The sequence below is a fragment of the Ahaetulla prasina genome, chromosome 2, assembly GCF_028640845.1.
Source record: "Ahaetulla prasina isolate Xishuangbanna chromosome 2, ASM2864084v1, whole genome shotgun sequence".
Taxonomy (NCBI): domain Eukaryota; kingdom Metazoa; phylum Chordata; class Lepidosauria; order Squamata; family Colubridae; genus Ahaetulla; species Ahaetulla prasina.
This window is the reverse complement of record NC_080540.1, coordinates 84578006-84593929: the sequence shown is the minus strand read 5'-3', so window position 1 is coordinate 84593929 and position 15924 is coordinate 84578006. Positions and strand designations below refer to the sequence as shown.

General features: G+C 39.8%; 1 protein-coding gene across 2 annotated transcripts; it reads left to right on the top strand.

The window, feature by feature from the left end:
• Positions 1-732: 732 nt before the first annotated feature.
• On the top strand, positions 733-15417 carry LSM11 (LSM11, U7 small nuclear RNA associated). 2 transcript variants are annotated; one of them, XM_058169914.1, is made up of 5 exons: positions 733-1233; positions 5765-5904; positions 6891-6974; positions 9639-9759; positions 14380-15417. In XM_058169914.1, exons 1-5 carry the CDS (start codon positions 783-785, stop codon positions 14397-14399), a joined length of 816 nt encoding a protein of 271 aa, XP_058025897.1. In that variant the 5' UTR covers positions 733-782; the 3' UTR covers positions 14400-15417. The 2 variants fall into 2 exon arrangements, with proteins under 2 accessions (XP_058025897.1, XP_058025896.1); XM_058169913.1 differs by having other exon boundaries at positions 734-1233; positions 9639-15417.
• Positions 15418-15924: the final 507 nt, after the last annotated feature.

Here is a 15924-nt window from a genome sequence, read left to right as displayed (position 1 = left end):
TAAAATGGTTGACATTTCTGCCATCCACTCACTCCCACCCTCCCACCCCCCAATCTAGCTACACTACCTGAACATCAAACGATCCGGAAAACTCTTAGATGGCAGCAAAGAACCTTGAAAACTGCCATCTAGTTTACCATTTGGTACAATGCAGCCCTGCCATGACCGCTCAAGCTAACAGCCCTGAAATACCTTAGCCAAGCACTAACCCGGTCAGCATCTACTTCGCATTCAAAAGGCATAACCTGGTTATCCTTGATTTGTTCCACTGCACCCGGTGCTCAGCAGGTGTTATTACAGCATGGTTTACAGTAGCCCTCATTTGTTTCTACTATGATTTAGCGATAGTGAATAAACCTAATGGCCGGGCTCACCAAAGACCAAATGCAAATGCAAACCAGCCGCTGTCTGAACCCTTCTCTGGCCGCGCAGCCATGTGTTGAGCAGTCCGCAGCCTCATACAGGGAATGCAATGTCTTGAGAACCTAGAGTTCCGCCATCCCTTCCTCAGATGAACGAAGGCGGACAATGGTCCTCCTCCTAGCCGGCCGAGCCAAAGGCAAGGGCGGCCTTTCAGGGGGGCCATCTCCGCGGGCGGACGGGCGACAACGCAGTTTTCGCCGGCCTGCCAAGAGAGCATCAAGAGGCGGCGGGAAATGCGGGAAGGGACCTGCCGTGCAATCGCGGGGCTGGGGCGGCCCATAGCGGCGAAGGAGCGCGCTGCGGGCGGCTCTTCCTGCCCCTCCCAGCAGGGCCGGGGCCAGGGCAAGAGCGGGAGAGACATGGAGGAGGAGGCGGCGGAGAAGGCCGGGGCTGAGCCCAGGCGGCGGAGGAGCCGGCGCCACTCAAGCGGGCGTCGCAGCTCGGAGCGATCCCCGAGTCCCGGCCGGCTGGACGTGAGCTCGCCGCGCTTCGACCCGCTGCTGGCGCTGTACTCGGAGCGCACCCCGTTGCCTTACCCGGCCGCGCCCTGCTTCAACAACCTGGCCGAGTACGAGAGCTTCCAGCGCGGCCTGCTCCGCGCCCCGGGTCGCTCGAGAGCGGCCGCCGGCCGCAGCAGCCGCTCCGCCGGGACGCGTACTCGGAGCCGGGCCGGCCGAGCCGCCGCCGACCCCGAACGCCTCCAGCGGCTCCGCAACCTCATGCTGGTCAAGGAGCCCAAGCCAGAAGCGGCGGAGAGAGCGAGGGCGCGGGGCAGGAAGGCGCCGCGCAACGTCCTCACCAAGATGCCCCGTAAGCTGAGCGGCGTTTTAGCGCAGCGTCTCCTTTCGGACGAAATAGCACGATCCCCACCCACCCAAATGTCTGCCCGAAGAGCAGGCGCTCTGCTCGTGTTCCAGAGTCTAGCCCTGGTTATTGGAAAGCAGGTTCTGGGGTTGGGTCCCGGACCCGTGGGATCTGGCACTGAACGCAGTTCGTGCATGTGAGGCGAGCTGTGAAGTCCAGAATACCTACTGCTGCATGTTGGCATTGATCCGAGGTCCGCGGGGACGGCCCTGCATCTAGGCATTGGGCGCAGATGGGCACGAATGAAAACCCGAGTGGGTGAAGAATAAGCTTGTCTAAAGAGAGAAGGGTTTCCAAAAAAAGAATATGTGAGGTTCACCAAATCTATTTTTTAAACGGTTCTTGGTAATCCTATTTTCCAGTTGTAATTGATATAAGTTAATAGTAGGTGCTAAAGAGAGTGGAAAAAAAGTGGGAGTACAGAACTATGGGTGATGATGGCCTATTTGGAAGGTAGGCAGTATGGAAGGAGTCCTGACAAGCCATTTTGCAGCTAGAGTTAGTAGATGGGTTGCACACCATGCCAAGTTATACATTAGCTCCCTAAATTTGCCCTTAGTATGTTGTGTTAATTGAACTTGTGTGACTAGTTCTTTATTTAGTTTGAATCAACAATATGGTATTAAACCATAATTAGGTTGACTTTAAACACTATATGTGGGTTACAATTAGCCAGAAAATGTGGCCCAAAGAAACACCTGGTTAAAGCATTTCAGGTGTAGTGAGGGAAGATCCCAGTGAGGGGTGCTTTGATCTTTTAGAAAAGAAGGGCACTGTGGAGTTTAGTGATTAAGGCACCAGGCTAGAAACTGGGAGATTGTGAGTGCCCTGCCTTAGGCATGAAAGTTAGCTGGGTGCCTTTGAGCCAATCACTCTCTTTTAGCCCAACCCACCTCATAGGGTTGTAAGGAAAATAAAAGAAGGAAGAAGCATCAGGTGCCTTAAGTCATTTGTAAAAAATAATAAAGGCAGGATAAAAATGAATAAAAATACTGAAGGTAATCAGATTTTTAAAAATTGTCAATGAAGCATAATGAAAGAAAGATGCCCAGGTATGTTTTGGAGACCACATTGTTCCATATTCTGAGGTATAAGAGGTTAAAGGTCCTTATACATTCATGCTCTGTTGTAGTAAGCGGGATTGAATGTGGTCAATATAAATGCTGTTTGAATAAATAAGAGAAGATGTACATCTGTTAAATGAAAAGTTGAGCCTCATCACTTTCACCATGGGACCACAGAGCTTTAATAGATTGAATACCATAGTTACTGGACTGCTTGAAAATTGATTAAATAGATTATCATAATTGGCCAATGAACATTTCTTTTCTGACGGAATAATGCTACGAAGAATGAAAGAACTGTCCAAGGTGCTTTCTTGGGAAAGCACCAAAATATTGCAAATTATTTCTTAAGCATAAGAAATTGAGGTAGAATGGCTTGGAACCATTTCTGATAATAGAATCATAGTTGGTAGAAAATAAAGGATCTGAAGAGTCTACCGGCTTAAATATTCTGGGTGTTGTTAAGTATTCCTGTTTAGATAAGATTGAGAGTAGCTTCAAAGTAAAAGCCCTACTATGGGTCCAGCATGAAGTAGATACAAACTGCCTATATTTTCTCCAGCATGTTGTGCCCACATAGCAGACAACTTTCAAAAACACATTTAGAATGTAAGGCATGTATTAATTTTTATTCTGCATTCTAAAATAATGTTCAAAGGTTATGCTGAGAAGTTATTACTCAAAATAGTTATTTTAACCGTACTTGGAAGTGTTCTTATGTTGTGCTGATCATTCTGGTAAGGTTGTAACCGCTCATTTCAAAATTATACTGTTCAGAATAATTCAAAATGTTTTATAGCCTCCTAATTGACACAAGTCTGTCATTTGCAGGAAGTTGCTTTTTTTCCCCTTCCAAAGCGTATTCTTTCAGATTTGAATTAAAATGACTAGACTTGGAGGAAAAGCTGTAAGCAGCATTTTGAAAGCCTAGAACTTGATATTGTCTTTTGCAGCTGTTGTAGCAATAGTTAGGTTGTTATGATCCTAGTTCTTAAACTTTATTTCAGGCATATAAATATAGAGCAGAAGTTACGATAATGAATAATAGGCAAGCTTCTATGTTAATGTCAATTATTTGTTTTGAGATCATATATTAAATCTTTTCACCACATTCAGCTAGTTTCCCAGATGTAATCTGAATACCTGTATTAGAAGTGAGTGGTATAAATAGAATATATCAAATTAATATTTTTAGTTTAGTTTATATATACATATACATACTTCCTGTTGTGAAAAATATGTAATTACTAGAGATTGGCATTAAACGCCAACCAAAAAAACTGGAGCTGTCTATCACTTTAGAAGACAAAAAGGTTAATTTCTTTGGGTTGTACTTTCAGAGTGATGCAAGATGATAATACAAAAAAAAAGGTTTTATCATCTACATCTGGCTGATAAAGTATAGAAGCTTTTAATTTATTGAACTCCTTTCAGTGAATCTTCCAAGAATTCCAGATTCCAATAGCCACGGAAGTAGCATAGTATAGTGTGGAAATTTGCAGTGAAGTGGCAAAATTACATATTGTTAAGCGTGCCTAAATGACCTTGTGCACACCATCCTCCATCAACCTGGCCATCCTCCAGATGGCTTGATTACAATTCATAGACTTCCTAAGCCAGCTTACACTTCAGAGGTGGGTTTCAGCAGGTTGCAACCAGTTCTGGAGAACTGGTAGCGGAAATTTTGAGTAGTTCAGAGAAGCGGTGATAAAAATTCTAACTGGCCCCGTCCCCATCTATTCTCTGCCTCCCGAGTCTCAGCTGATCAGGAGGAAATGGGGATTTTGCAGTAACCATCCACTGGAATGGGGAGGGAATGGAGATTTTACAGTATCCTTCCCCTGCCACGCCCACCAAGTCATGCCCACCAAGCCATGGCAGCCCACCAAGCCACACCCACTGAACCGATTGTAAAAAAATTTGAAACCCACCACTGCTACACTTGGTTGCAAATAGCCCCAACCTAAATCCACAGTAGAAGATGTATCTAGGTAATGGAAGGATGTCCAAATGATAGGAAGCTGGGGGGGAAAGAATTATTTCTTTCTATTTATATTTTATATTTCTAAATTTTATATGAATTTTAATGGATTTTTAGAATTTCAAATGTTTTAAAGTTTTTCGGCCAATTGTATAATAAGTTTTTTAATTTTGTTTTAATTGTATATTGTATTGTTTGGGTTTTTATTCTGGCTGTACACCGCCCTGAGTCCTTCGGGAGATTTATAGATTTATAGATTATAGATTTATAGACATCTAATAAATAATAATAATAATAATATTTTGTATTGTCTTGGAGCATCTGCAGTTTATTGTATTTTAAGATGATTTCTCTCCAAAAGAAAGAGCTATAGCCAATGGTTAGAACCATTCCTGGACAGTTCCTCCTTCCCAATATCTCTGTATATTTGGTACCCTTATAGAATCCATGCAAAAAAGAGTAAATCCAAAAATGCAACCTTTATATTAGATAATTCAGTATTCTTTTAATGTTAACACAGTCCTTTAATGTTATCCAGAGAGATGGCTGGTATATTTATTTATGTCACTTATAATAAATGATGAGCTATAGAAGACTAATCATTTGCAAGATTAGAATTAGACTGCATTGATTGTTGTTTGGTTACTGACATGATTATCAACCAGAAATATTAACTACTGCATAGTGACAAGCCTTTTAATAATCCTTTAGAATTGGGATATTAAGCATATGTACTGTGCTAAAAATCCATTTCACCACTATTGCATATCCAATTACATACCCATAAACTCTGTATGAGTAATTATATGTCTGCAGTGCCTAAAGCCAGAGAAAAATAAATTCCATGACATTAAGAATAATACTTGTTAATGTTTGGAGAACTATTATACAGTATTTGGTTAAATACTGGGCCGTAATAGCTCAGGCTGTTAGAAGCCTGTTATTAGAACACAGCAGCCTGCAATTACTGCAGGTTCAAGCCCGGCCCGAGGTTGACTCAGCCTTCCATCCTTTATAAGGTAGGTAAAATGAGGACCCAGATTGTTGGGGGGGCAATAAGTTGACTTTGTAAATATACAAATAGAATGAGACTATTGCCTTATACACTGTAAGCTGCCCTGAGTCTTCGGAGAAGGGCGGGATATAAATGTAAATAAAAAAAAATGATTCTCACTGAATAAAAATGTGCTATTTTTTTGGTTTTAGAGAGGTGAAAAATCAAAGAACCATGTCAGTTAATGCTTAATAAGAAGGTAGATAGAACATTTGGGAACTTTCAGATGGACAGTTCTGAATAATTCAATGCAAAATTATCCTGCAGGTATTCTCTCTTATGCTTTGTGGGCTGAAGTATAATTCAAATAATAATAGCAATAATAGCTGCAAACTGTTTTGTTCTACAGCAAATTATGGTTGTTATCTTAACTTCCAGTTCATGAAGGCAGTCCACTTGGGGAACTCCACCGCTGTGTTCGTGATGGTGTAAAGGTCAATGTCCATATCCGAACTTTCAAGGGGCTTCGTGGTGTCTGCACTGGATTCTTGGTTGCATTTGACAAGTTCTGGAATATGGTAATCCATATTATCCCTTCTGTGGTTTTTACTATGTCAGGGAATTGCGCAGCCGGTGTCCAAATGGAGTCAGAGACGCTGACACGAGCCAGTTTTATATACAATAAATATATTTATTGTATATAAATACAATAAGGCAAACAGGAGCATCGTCAGCAGGGGTGGGTTCTACTTACCTTTACTACCAGTTCGCATCGTGCCCGCGTGCTCTTCTGCATATGCGCAGATCACTTTGAATGACGTTCGGGTCAGTGGGCAGAGCTTCCCGCTGGTTTTACTACCGGTTCTACAGAACCGGTTCTAACCAGGGGCAACCCACCACTGATCATCAGGTAAATCGACTCAGTAGGAACACCATCAGGTAAATCACAGAGAGCACACAACAGCACACCGAACAAAAAGGTGGGAAACTAGGAACCTCCCCCTTTGCCCTTACAGCAACCAATCACAGCTCAGATTCCCACATGCATTGGCCAGCTCTCTTTAACTGTAACTGTGTGTTCTTACTCATTGTCCAACCCTTCACTGCTCCAGCTATTAAATTTTGAGTATCTTAATATACTAACATTTACTTGAAAGCTTCAGACCAACCACCATGTGAATATATGTAGTTAGGAGAGCAAGCAGGACTTCGGAGGCCTTGCTGTCCTAACTACATATATTCAAATGGTATCATTGGCATTTCCAATACAAGAAAATGTCAAAAGAATCTGGGCTTTTATTTTAAGTCTATGGAATTTCTCTTAAATGCCTAAGTATATCCGAATGGGCTTATTCTCATAATAAAATAAAAATTCTGAGTGAGCAAAGTGAACATCCTATATTGCTTTATAATATCTCAATCAGACACTGAGAACAAGTATCAAACCATTGTTTTATGCTGATATCCTTCTGATTCCTGTCATCTTTCCCCACCGTGACACCAAAATTCACGATAAGAAGATCCTATATGTTTTAAGTCTTTCTGCTTATTTGCCTTGCGCCAGGCCCTGACTGATGTAGATGAGACATACCGAAAGCCAGTGCTGGGTAAAGCTTTCTACGTGGAGCCACAGTTGACCCTCACCAGAGTAAGTTTCCATTCTCAACAACATCACATATGTTTCAAAAAGACGTGGCTCTTTCCTGTCTTCCTCTATCTTATAAAAGTCTGATTTCCCTGCTAGCAAAGAAGAAAGAAGGTTATTTCTTCTTTTATTAATCGGCGGAGATCATTTGGGAGTTTAAGTTTGTTCAGAGTTTAGCCTCTTGCTCTCCAGTGATTTGATTCAGTGGCTGTCATCTTAGTTTTGTTTTTGTTTATTACTAAATGTTTGTATCAGCCACCAGAAACTCACAATGATTTAAAACTGATTCCTACATTTGTCACAGTTACAGTCCTGTCCTAATCCTATGGAGACTAATATTTGGTCTACTCACAGAATCAGAATTTACAGAATGTCTGTGTAGCATGACTTGGAAAGCAGAGGTACTGTTGCTTTCTTTACCAGCTTTACGGACACTTGGGTCAGTTACTGTAGAACATAGTGCTGGAGTAGATAGGCTTAAGCTTGATCCAAAGAGGAGGATCTTACGTGCTAGTTTTCTCTTCCATTCTTCTTTATATATTTTTTTTTTGTTTTTGTTTACATTTATACCCCGCCCTTCTCCGAAGACTCAGGGCGGCTTACAGTGTATAAGGCAATAGTCTCATTCTATTTGTATATTTTTACAAAGTCAACTTATTGCCCCCCCAACAATCTGGGTCCTCATTTTACCTACCTTATAAAGGATGGAAGGTTGAGTCAACCTTGGGCCGGGCTTGAACCTGCAGTAATTGCAGGCTTTGTGTTCTTAATAACAGGCCTTACCAGCCTGAGCTATCCGGCCCCCAAAATATTCTTTTGCCATTACATTTGATCCATGTTGGGGATGAAGGTTGGCCTAATCATCAAGGGTCCACAAAGTTCGGTTTGGCTAGCTACCAGATCAATAATCAGGATTACTCCTAAGCTCATCCCTCCCTAAGTGGGTAAAGTTAGGAAAGGCTGGGTCTTTGATCTTGCTTCAGGCTTTTTGCAGAGTGCAGATAGCAGCTTGTTTCTATTGCCTTCTGCCAAATGTTAGGAGAAAGTAAGAATTGCCACCTGTCCTTTCATTCTAGATGTTCTACGGAGTGGGAGAAAGGAGGCAGTTCCTCAGTCCCCTCATTGGTCTATTGTGAGAACTGCCCTAGATAAAAGGCCGTTCAGGCTTTCTATTTGACATGTCATTAGGGTTTGCAGCAATTCATCCAGCACACAAGTAAAGAATTCGGCAGGATTCATATTTATATAAAAAACTTCTTTATATGCAATACCATAAAGCAGAAACCAGAACTCAGAATCCAGAAGCACAGAAGCAATAATCACAGTAGCAATATAATGCAGAGGCACTCATATATATATATGAGTGCCTCTGCATTATATATATATGAGCAAAGCTGGCTGGGGAATTCTGGGAGTTGAAGTCCACCGGGCTTAAAGTTGTCAAGGTTGAGGACCCCTGCTCTATAGGTAGCCCCACTATTTATACTAATAGTGTTCTTTGTGCAGGGGAGTGGTACAGATTTTTATCTGCTCATGTATGATTTCAGCGTGTGAATGGACTTATCCTGAGTGCTCACTAGCACCATCCTTGGCAAGCTCTATTTATTAACCAGAAGTAGTTGATAGATGTTGGAATCTGGGAGTAAAGATTGATGTACATATAAGTGCAAAACAGAAACCTTTTACATAAAAACAAACAGGGACTTCACACATGAGCCATCAAAAGGGGAAGTCAGTCCCTATATTTATCTATTCTCTTGGAAACTATGTCTTGTAAAAATCCTGGATGCAAATTTTGCTTTCGCTATATTGATGCAAGTTTTGCTTACTTTAGGAGAAATATTCTAAGCTCAATCATAGGAGCAGTCGACACATAACTTAAAATCTAATGTCTTAAGGTTGTTTTGATTAAAAAGAGTTGTAGCAGTGTTTGTTATCAGTGATTTGTCCTGTGATAGCCTTTCTCCTACTATGCAGCAATAACTGAAAGGGCGAACCTTTCCTCAGCCGATCACAACAAGTTGTCATTAGATTTTTCAAATGAAAATATATGAACATTATTAACATTTAATATTGGCAGTGCACTGGCTACTATATAAAATTGAAATGATCCCACCCCAGAGGTATTTTAATTCAAATCAGCTGCATCAATGATTGTGACAGATTTGTTACTGACAGATCTGCAGTATAGTATGTGTACTGTATGAGAAGTATGTGAATCATGCGTGGTTATGTCTATAGAAAATACAAGAAGCTGTGGTGGCGCAGTGGTTAGAATGCAGTATTGCAGGATAACACACTACTCACTTCCAGGAGTTCAGTTCTGAGCAGCTCAAGGTTGACTCAGCTTTTCATCCTTCCGAGGTTGGTAAAATAAGGACCCAGATTGTTGGGGCAATATGTTGACTTTATTAACCACTTAGAAAGGGCTGTAAAGCACTGCGAAGCAGTTTATAAGTCTACGTGCTATTGCTATTGGAGAACTTGTTGACTAAGGAAAAATAGATCCTCTCTTCTTCAAAAGAGGATTTACTAAATTTTTGACTTACAAATTTTAATTGGACAAAGGAAATTAGTTTATCCATCGTTTGAAATGTCAGTCAGCCTATAAAATACTCTGTGCCATCTTTTATGACTTGTGGATTTATTTCCAATGTTTCTCTGTAGCTCTTCGACAGACTGAGGTTGCAGGAGTCCCTGGTTAAAAAAGAAGCCGATTCAAAGACGACTAGGGACTTGCCAGCCCTTCCATATGATCCAAGGACATCGAGGAGGAAATCTGAGTCAGGTAGGGGAAGGTCAGAGGAGAAACATGGAGCAAAGAAGCACGCCAGCAGAGAGAGGACACGAAGCTCTAGTTTGCCGAAAGTCTCTGGGAGAGACATGGATTTGCCCAGCAGAATCTCCCAAGTAGAGGAGAAGAGCACGGGTGGCAAGAGAGGCCGTTCCCGAAAAAAGCAGAGGCCCAGAGTGGATTATCAGCAAGTGTTTACACGACACATAAACCAGATTTTCATTCGGGGAGAAAATGTGCTGCTTGTTCACCTGTCCCATTGATCTCATTGACTGATTCCAGCCACAGCAGTTCAGTGATGAAAAGAGGCAGTATTTTAACTCTTTTTCCTTTTGGCCAAAAGAGGGAAAGGATTATAGACCTAGAGACTTGAGCCAAGTATCTGTTTGAGTGGACTGGAATTTATCTACAGCTGATGTGGTCTCTCCCAAAACAGGTGCCCTAAACTTTGGGAAATGAACAGGCTGTGTGGGCTTTCAAAATTGTTCGGCTTGGATGTGGAGTGATTTTCCTTATCCAGTAAATATTTAAATTCTGCAGTATATACAGCTGGTTAAGTGGGTCTGGAAAAGCCACATGGTCATGACACTGATACTTCCATGAGAAATGTGAATTAAAGGACAGAATGCTAAAACTTGTGAAAAGGAGCTACACTTGTAGGAATTAGCTTGCTTGAAGCCACCTCTTTCTTCTCCATAAACTATGCATAGGGGCCCTCAAAGGACTGGTCCAGTTTTGCATTGCTCCTGAAGAAGTCCCATTCTCCGAAAACAAATGGAAAAAAAAAGGAGTTTACATTGCAACTAGTGTAATTTTTAAAAAAAACTTTCCTCCCCAGTTCATCTTCTGAAAGCAACCTTTGACTTTTTGTTTGACATTTATAAAAACTGAGCCTTCCACCCAACTTTTCTCTCCTTGTTCTCCTACTCATTTCTACCTGCAACACAATATGTGTAGCATCTCTGTTTTGAGCTTGCTTTATTGTATTTTTCAACAACCCAGAAATTGTGGCTTTTTTTCCTATCCATTTTTGTGTCTTTAACAATGAAGACTAAAATATACGTAAGCGATTTAAAAAAGAAAAAAGAAAATGTTGAATGTTTGCTTGGTGTTGCTATGTACTATCTGGTGGCTTTGGGAATCTGATTTCCCTGCAACTCTTAGTAACTACAGAAAATACTCAGTTTGCAATATCTACTAGGATTTTTCCAATTATTTTTTGGCTCTCAGTGATCCTTTTCAAATGCTGCTTGTTCTTGAGAAGCATGTTTAAAACTGCTGAAAAGAATGCATGATGATTTTTTTTAAAAATGGTGCTATTCGCAGCACCTCTGTCTCTTTCAGCATCTGTCAGAATGGTGCAAGATGTAACAATGCATGTATATGGACCATGCCATGAAAATGTTTAGGGCACTACAAAATAGCAACTCTGCTTATGGGGAATGTGTTAAACACATCAGTAGCTAGAGAAGATTCCCTTAAGTAGGAGAAATGCCATAAGATCTTTTACAGTTTTATTAAAATTGAATTCCAAAGCATCTATAAAAGCATAATTAATACAATATATTTGGTGAGTCATTCTGCATTTCTAAAATAACTAGAAAAATCTAATGACTGAGTTGCATTACGCAAAGGTCAATAGTGATATATTTTTGTCTGAATGGCAAAACCAAGGGCATTTTGCCTAATTTTCTCAAGACGGTAAAAATGAAGCATTTGAGGAAAGGAGAAATCTTATCAGATTTTTTTTTTTTACAGATAATATTTTGGGGTATCAGAAGCATATTAGAAAGCTTTGCGTTGCATGTGATGCTTATGTTGGAAGCAAAACAGGCAATTAAAAGAAATACTCATTACTTCTCAACACTTTCCTGGGGTGGCAAAGCCTTTATCCACCACTCCACCAGCAACTAATGGAAAAGCAATTTTCTTTTGGGATGTTGGAGCCTTGAATTGCACGATGATAATTACACAAAATAGGGAAAACCATTTGGAAGACATTTTTTTGACTCAATCAAGCCCATCTCTTTTGGAGCGATCAAAAAAGATAAAAATAATCATGAAAGGCGATTTTCAATGCAAATGCATGAGGAGAAAGTTGAGTGGCTCCCACTCGCAAGTTTTACTTTAATTTAGGTTAAAGTGTGACAATGCACGTAACATTTAATTTTCCTCCGTATTGAATAACTCAAACCATCAAATTTTATTTCATCAGTGTAATTGGGTGCACGATAGTAAATATGGTAATAGTCAAGGAAAGGAGCTAGGAAGCAATATGTGTAGGACGCAAGCAAATTTTTGTGTAGTTGTATTTGTTTTAACAAAAATGGGAATGATATATGCAAAATGTGTGTCTTCCATAGTATCTTCTTTCTTCGCTATTCTGCTTTTTTTTAAAAAAAATAATCAGTACATGTTTCGATGTGAGATAGCTTCAGTTTCTGCAGCAACCTCTAGTTGCCCTTTCTGATGTGACTTTCTCTAGCCTCTTTGTAATGTATAACATCGCAAGGGAATTTAACAAAATAGTCTTCTCTGGTGTCTTCAGATATATTTCCTAGGACATGCATCTACATCTAGTTATAGTCGGTTCATAAGTGTCCAGTAGGAGCTTCAGTGATGTCATCTGTAATGTTACATCATCCACTCCCTGTGGACCCTTTATTGTAAGAGTCTTATGGCTGGATCAATGTTTGCTATCAATTTTGACTTCCTTTGGATAACCACAAAGTTTTACTATTCCTCAGGAGTTCTTTAACTCACTCGATTACTTTTTGAAAATCCCAATTTTTTTCCTTTTTTTTTGAACATTAGTACCATATATCTTCTGGAATTTTGGACAGATCATGTATTTCAGCAATAGGGTCAAAAAGCTAGTATTAGAATAGGTTATTTAAATTAAGTTGTATGATTTTCCATTAATAAGCCATTTCCATGCTTGAACCAAATACACTTATATATTAATTACAAGGCATTCTCCCTTTTTCTTTCCTCTTCAACATCAAACACTGAATATACACTTCAGTGTTTTGATTCAGCTTACCTGTTTGCTTCATTCTCAGCTCTTTATTTTGATTTAAAAAACAACAACTAAGTTTAATATTTTCCACTAGGATTTTGTTTAATTAATGAAAGCCAAACTTTCTTGGTGCATCCATATTTGTAAACTAGAATTCTGTTTGCAGATCAATTTCGTATGTATCACTATTCGTCACTTTTTCTTCTTCTTTTTTTTGTTCTCTACAATATTCTGTCAGTTATTTAAGGGCAGAAGTTTCTTACCAGAGTCATGTTCCCTTATTGGAACTTAATTTCAAAAGATCAGACTATCTCTTTGATTTCCTTTTGCTACTTTTTCTTCATGTAGCTTCTAAAGTGCCATTTACTGAAATAGAAGTGATCCAGGATTCACCTTATCCCTTGACCTTTGTTTCTGTGAAATACTATATGTCACTAATAATTCTAAGTCATCCTCCTTTTTAAATCATATTAATCTTAATTAGCTTGTTGGCAGTTGTTACTTGAAAACTTCTAGGTGCTAAGCTTAATTTCCAAGGTGTTACTTCTCATATACCAAGTATAAAATGTATTTGGAAACATCCTGTCTTCCTTTATGCCCTCGATCCATAGTAGCTTACCTCAGGACATCTTAATTCATTTCTGTAGAAATGTGTTTGCCAGAATGGAACATGTGCTACCAAAACATAGCTTTAAAAAAATCTTTAAAAGCTACCAAGGCATAGTTTATTGGCCAGTAGAGATAAGCATAAAAACTTGAAAAAGAAAGTTTGAGACTAGAGGCCATGCAGATACCATGGGTGAATTACTTAGCTGTGAAAAAAAGGATTAATATTTTGATTGCTTTGTTGGACAGTCCATAACTTACGAATGGAGTTCAACCCAAAAAGAAAAAGTAAGCAAAACTGAAATAGGGAAAAAAAAATCCTTACCTTCAGGTGTGGAATACTTAGCCAAACTGGCTCTCCTGTTTTCTTAAAACTCAAGTTGTCTGTTGGTGAAAACTAAGAATGATTTTAAATATAAGTTCCATTTGGACAGTGTTTAAAAATGCTTCTCTGTGACCACATGCTACTTGTTAAGTTTATTATTATATGAGCTGGATAATGTGTGAGTTTTTTAGCTGTTTACAGGAATTTTCCACCAGTGGTATGAAATAAGTTGTGGAGGACAGTTATAAAATGACAGTGTTCTTCACCTCCCCCCCCCACTTCTCCTTCTCCTCCTCTTCCTCCTCCAACAGTCTTGCTTCCATTTTCTGTTCAGAAAAGCTACATTTAACCTCTGTCATACTATGCAACTATTCCCTTTTATGAAGACATGAAGAGTTGGTCATCCTATGTAACGGCAGACATATTGGCTCTCATTGGAGAGGATTTTTGGACATTGAGATGAAGAGTGTCTGTTACTAGCACATCTTAAAACAACCTTCTTCTCTTGAAGATTTTCTGTCACTTTGAGCTCCGAACTTTTAGTCAATGGTGCAAAGATGGATATATGCAGCTTTGTTGATAATAATTTATTGTATGTCAGTCAACAATTCATTTCTCATTTCACAAGGCTCATGCTGTCAAAGATTTTCATTTCTGATTTCAGAGAAACCCCATTGGGGCTGAAGATGAATTTAATTTTTGTTCAGGAGAAGAAAGACCCCAGTGCCTTGGTGAAGCTATTCCACAAAGTGAATGACAGAAGTCTAGTTTGGTGAAGAGTTAAGTATAAAAAAACTTGTTTTTTCCTAATCCATGCAAATGTTTCAGGAGAATCTGAAAAGACCGGCTCCTCAGCTGACTAGACACGAAGCCTGTCACAAAAGACAGAAAAGAAATGCCGTGTCTGACTTTTGATTTCACTGTTTTCAGAGTAAAGTGCAGGCACATTGGCACATTTTCTCCTTGACAATTCCCTGTCAATAGAACCTACTTATCCCACTTCTGTTGGGGTCATTAGAAATGACAAAGCTTTGGGCTGATAGTTCATGCACACCCTCAGTTTCAAAGCCTGATGTTAGAGAAATGAATTATTGACATGACACATATTTTTAACTAATGTTATTCTTGCAGTTCCTCCATTAAATCTTGGGGACTCTGGTGTGTAGCTATGCAGTGCAATTTGAAATACAGTTCCCAGGTCCTTGGCTTGAGATGACTGGCTCTGATTCCTTCCATGTTTGTAATGCATATAGGACGTGATTTTCTTTCTCTGCTTGTTCTTTTTTTGTTTGTTTGTTTGTTTGTCAAATGAGATATTGTTGGCACATCTGAAGGACACGTGTCATGTTCAGTATAAACTCGGACAGAGCCTGCATAGCGCAGATGCCCCAACCTTCTGACTTTGGTTTTAACTGTTGGGAAAAGTTACCGCTAACCTACATATGCTATGTGAACAAGGCAAAAGCACCAATCAGCTGCCAGTCTGTGCTTTGGCCCTGCAAATACTTGTTAAAAGAATGTGCAAATGGCCTCTAGTCTCTTTTCTTAAGGATTGTATTTCCAAGAAGGAGTTGTTGCTTGAACCCCTGCAATGTATGTACATGTATGATGTGTCTTTTAAAAAAAATAAAGCTTGAGGATGTTAAGCGTCTATACCAGGAGTTTAGTCTCCAAGGCAATAAATGTCTAACTGTAATTATAAGCTGTGCCAGAGTCATTTTTTTAAATAGAACTATTTTTAGCGATATTTAGTGTTTTAATCTTAACTTTTTCTACTGACATATGAAGACAGTAACGCATTTGTAATAACATACTGGTAATCCTCTACTTACAACCACAATCAAGCCCAAAATTTTTATTGCTCAGCAAGATACTATGTGGCCTTTCTTGCCACAGTTGTTGAGTGAATCATTGCAGTTGTTCGGTTAGTAACACGGTTGTTAAGTGAATCTGGCTTCCCCATTGACTTTGCTTTTCAGAAGGTCGGAAAAAAGGTGATCACATGACCCCGGGACACTGCAGCTGTCATAGATACATGCCAGTTGCCAAGCATCTGAATTTTGATCATGTGACCATGGGGATGCTGCCACAGGATTGCGTGAAAAACTCTCGTGTCACTTTTTTTCAGTGCTGTTGTAACTTCGAAGGTCACTAAATGAATGATTTGTAAGTCAAGGACCACCTGTACCTACAATAGTAATGGAGAATG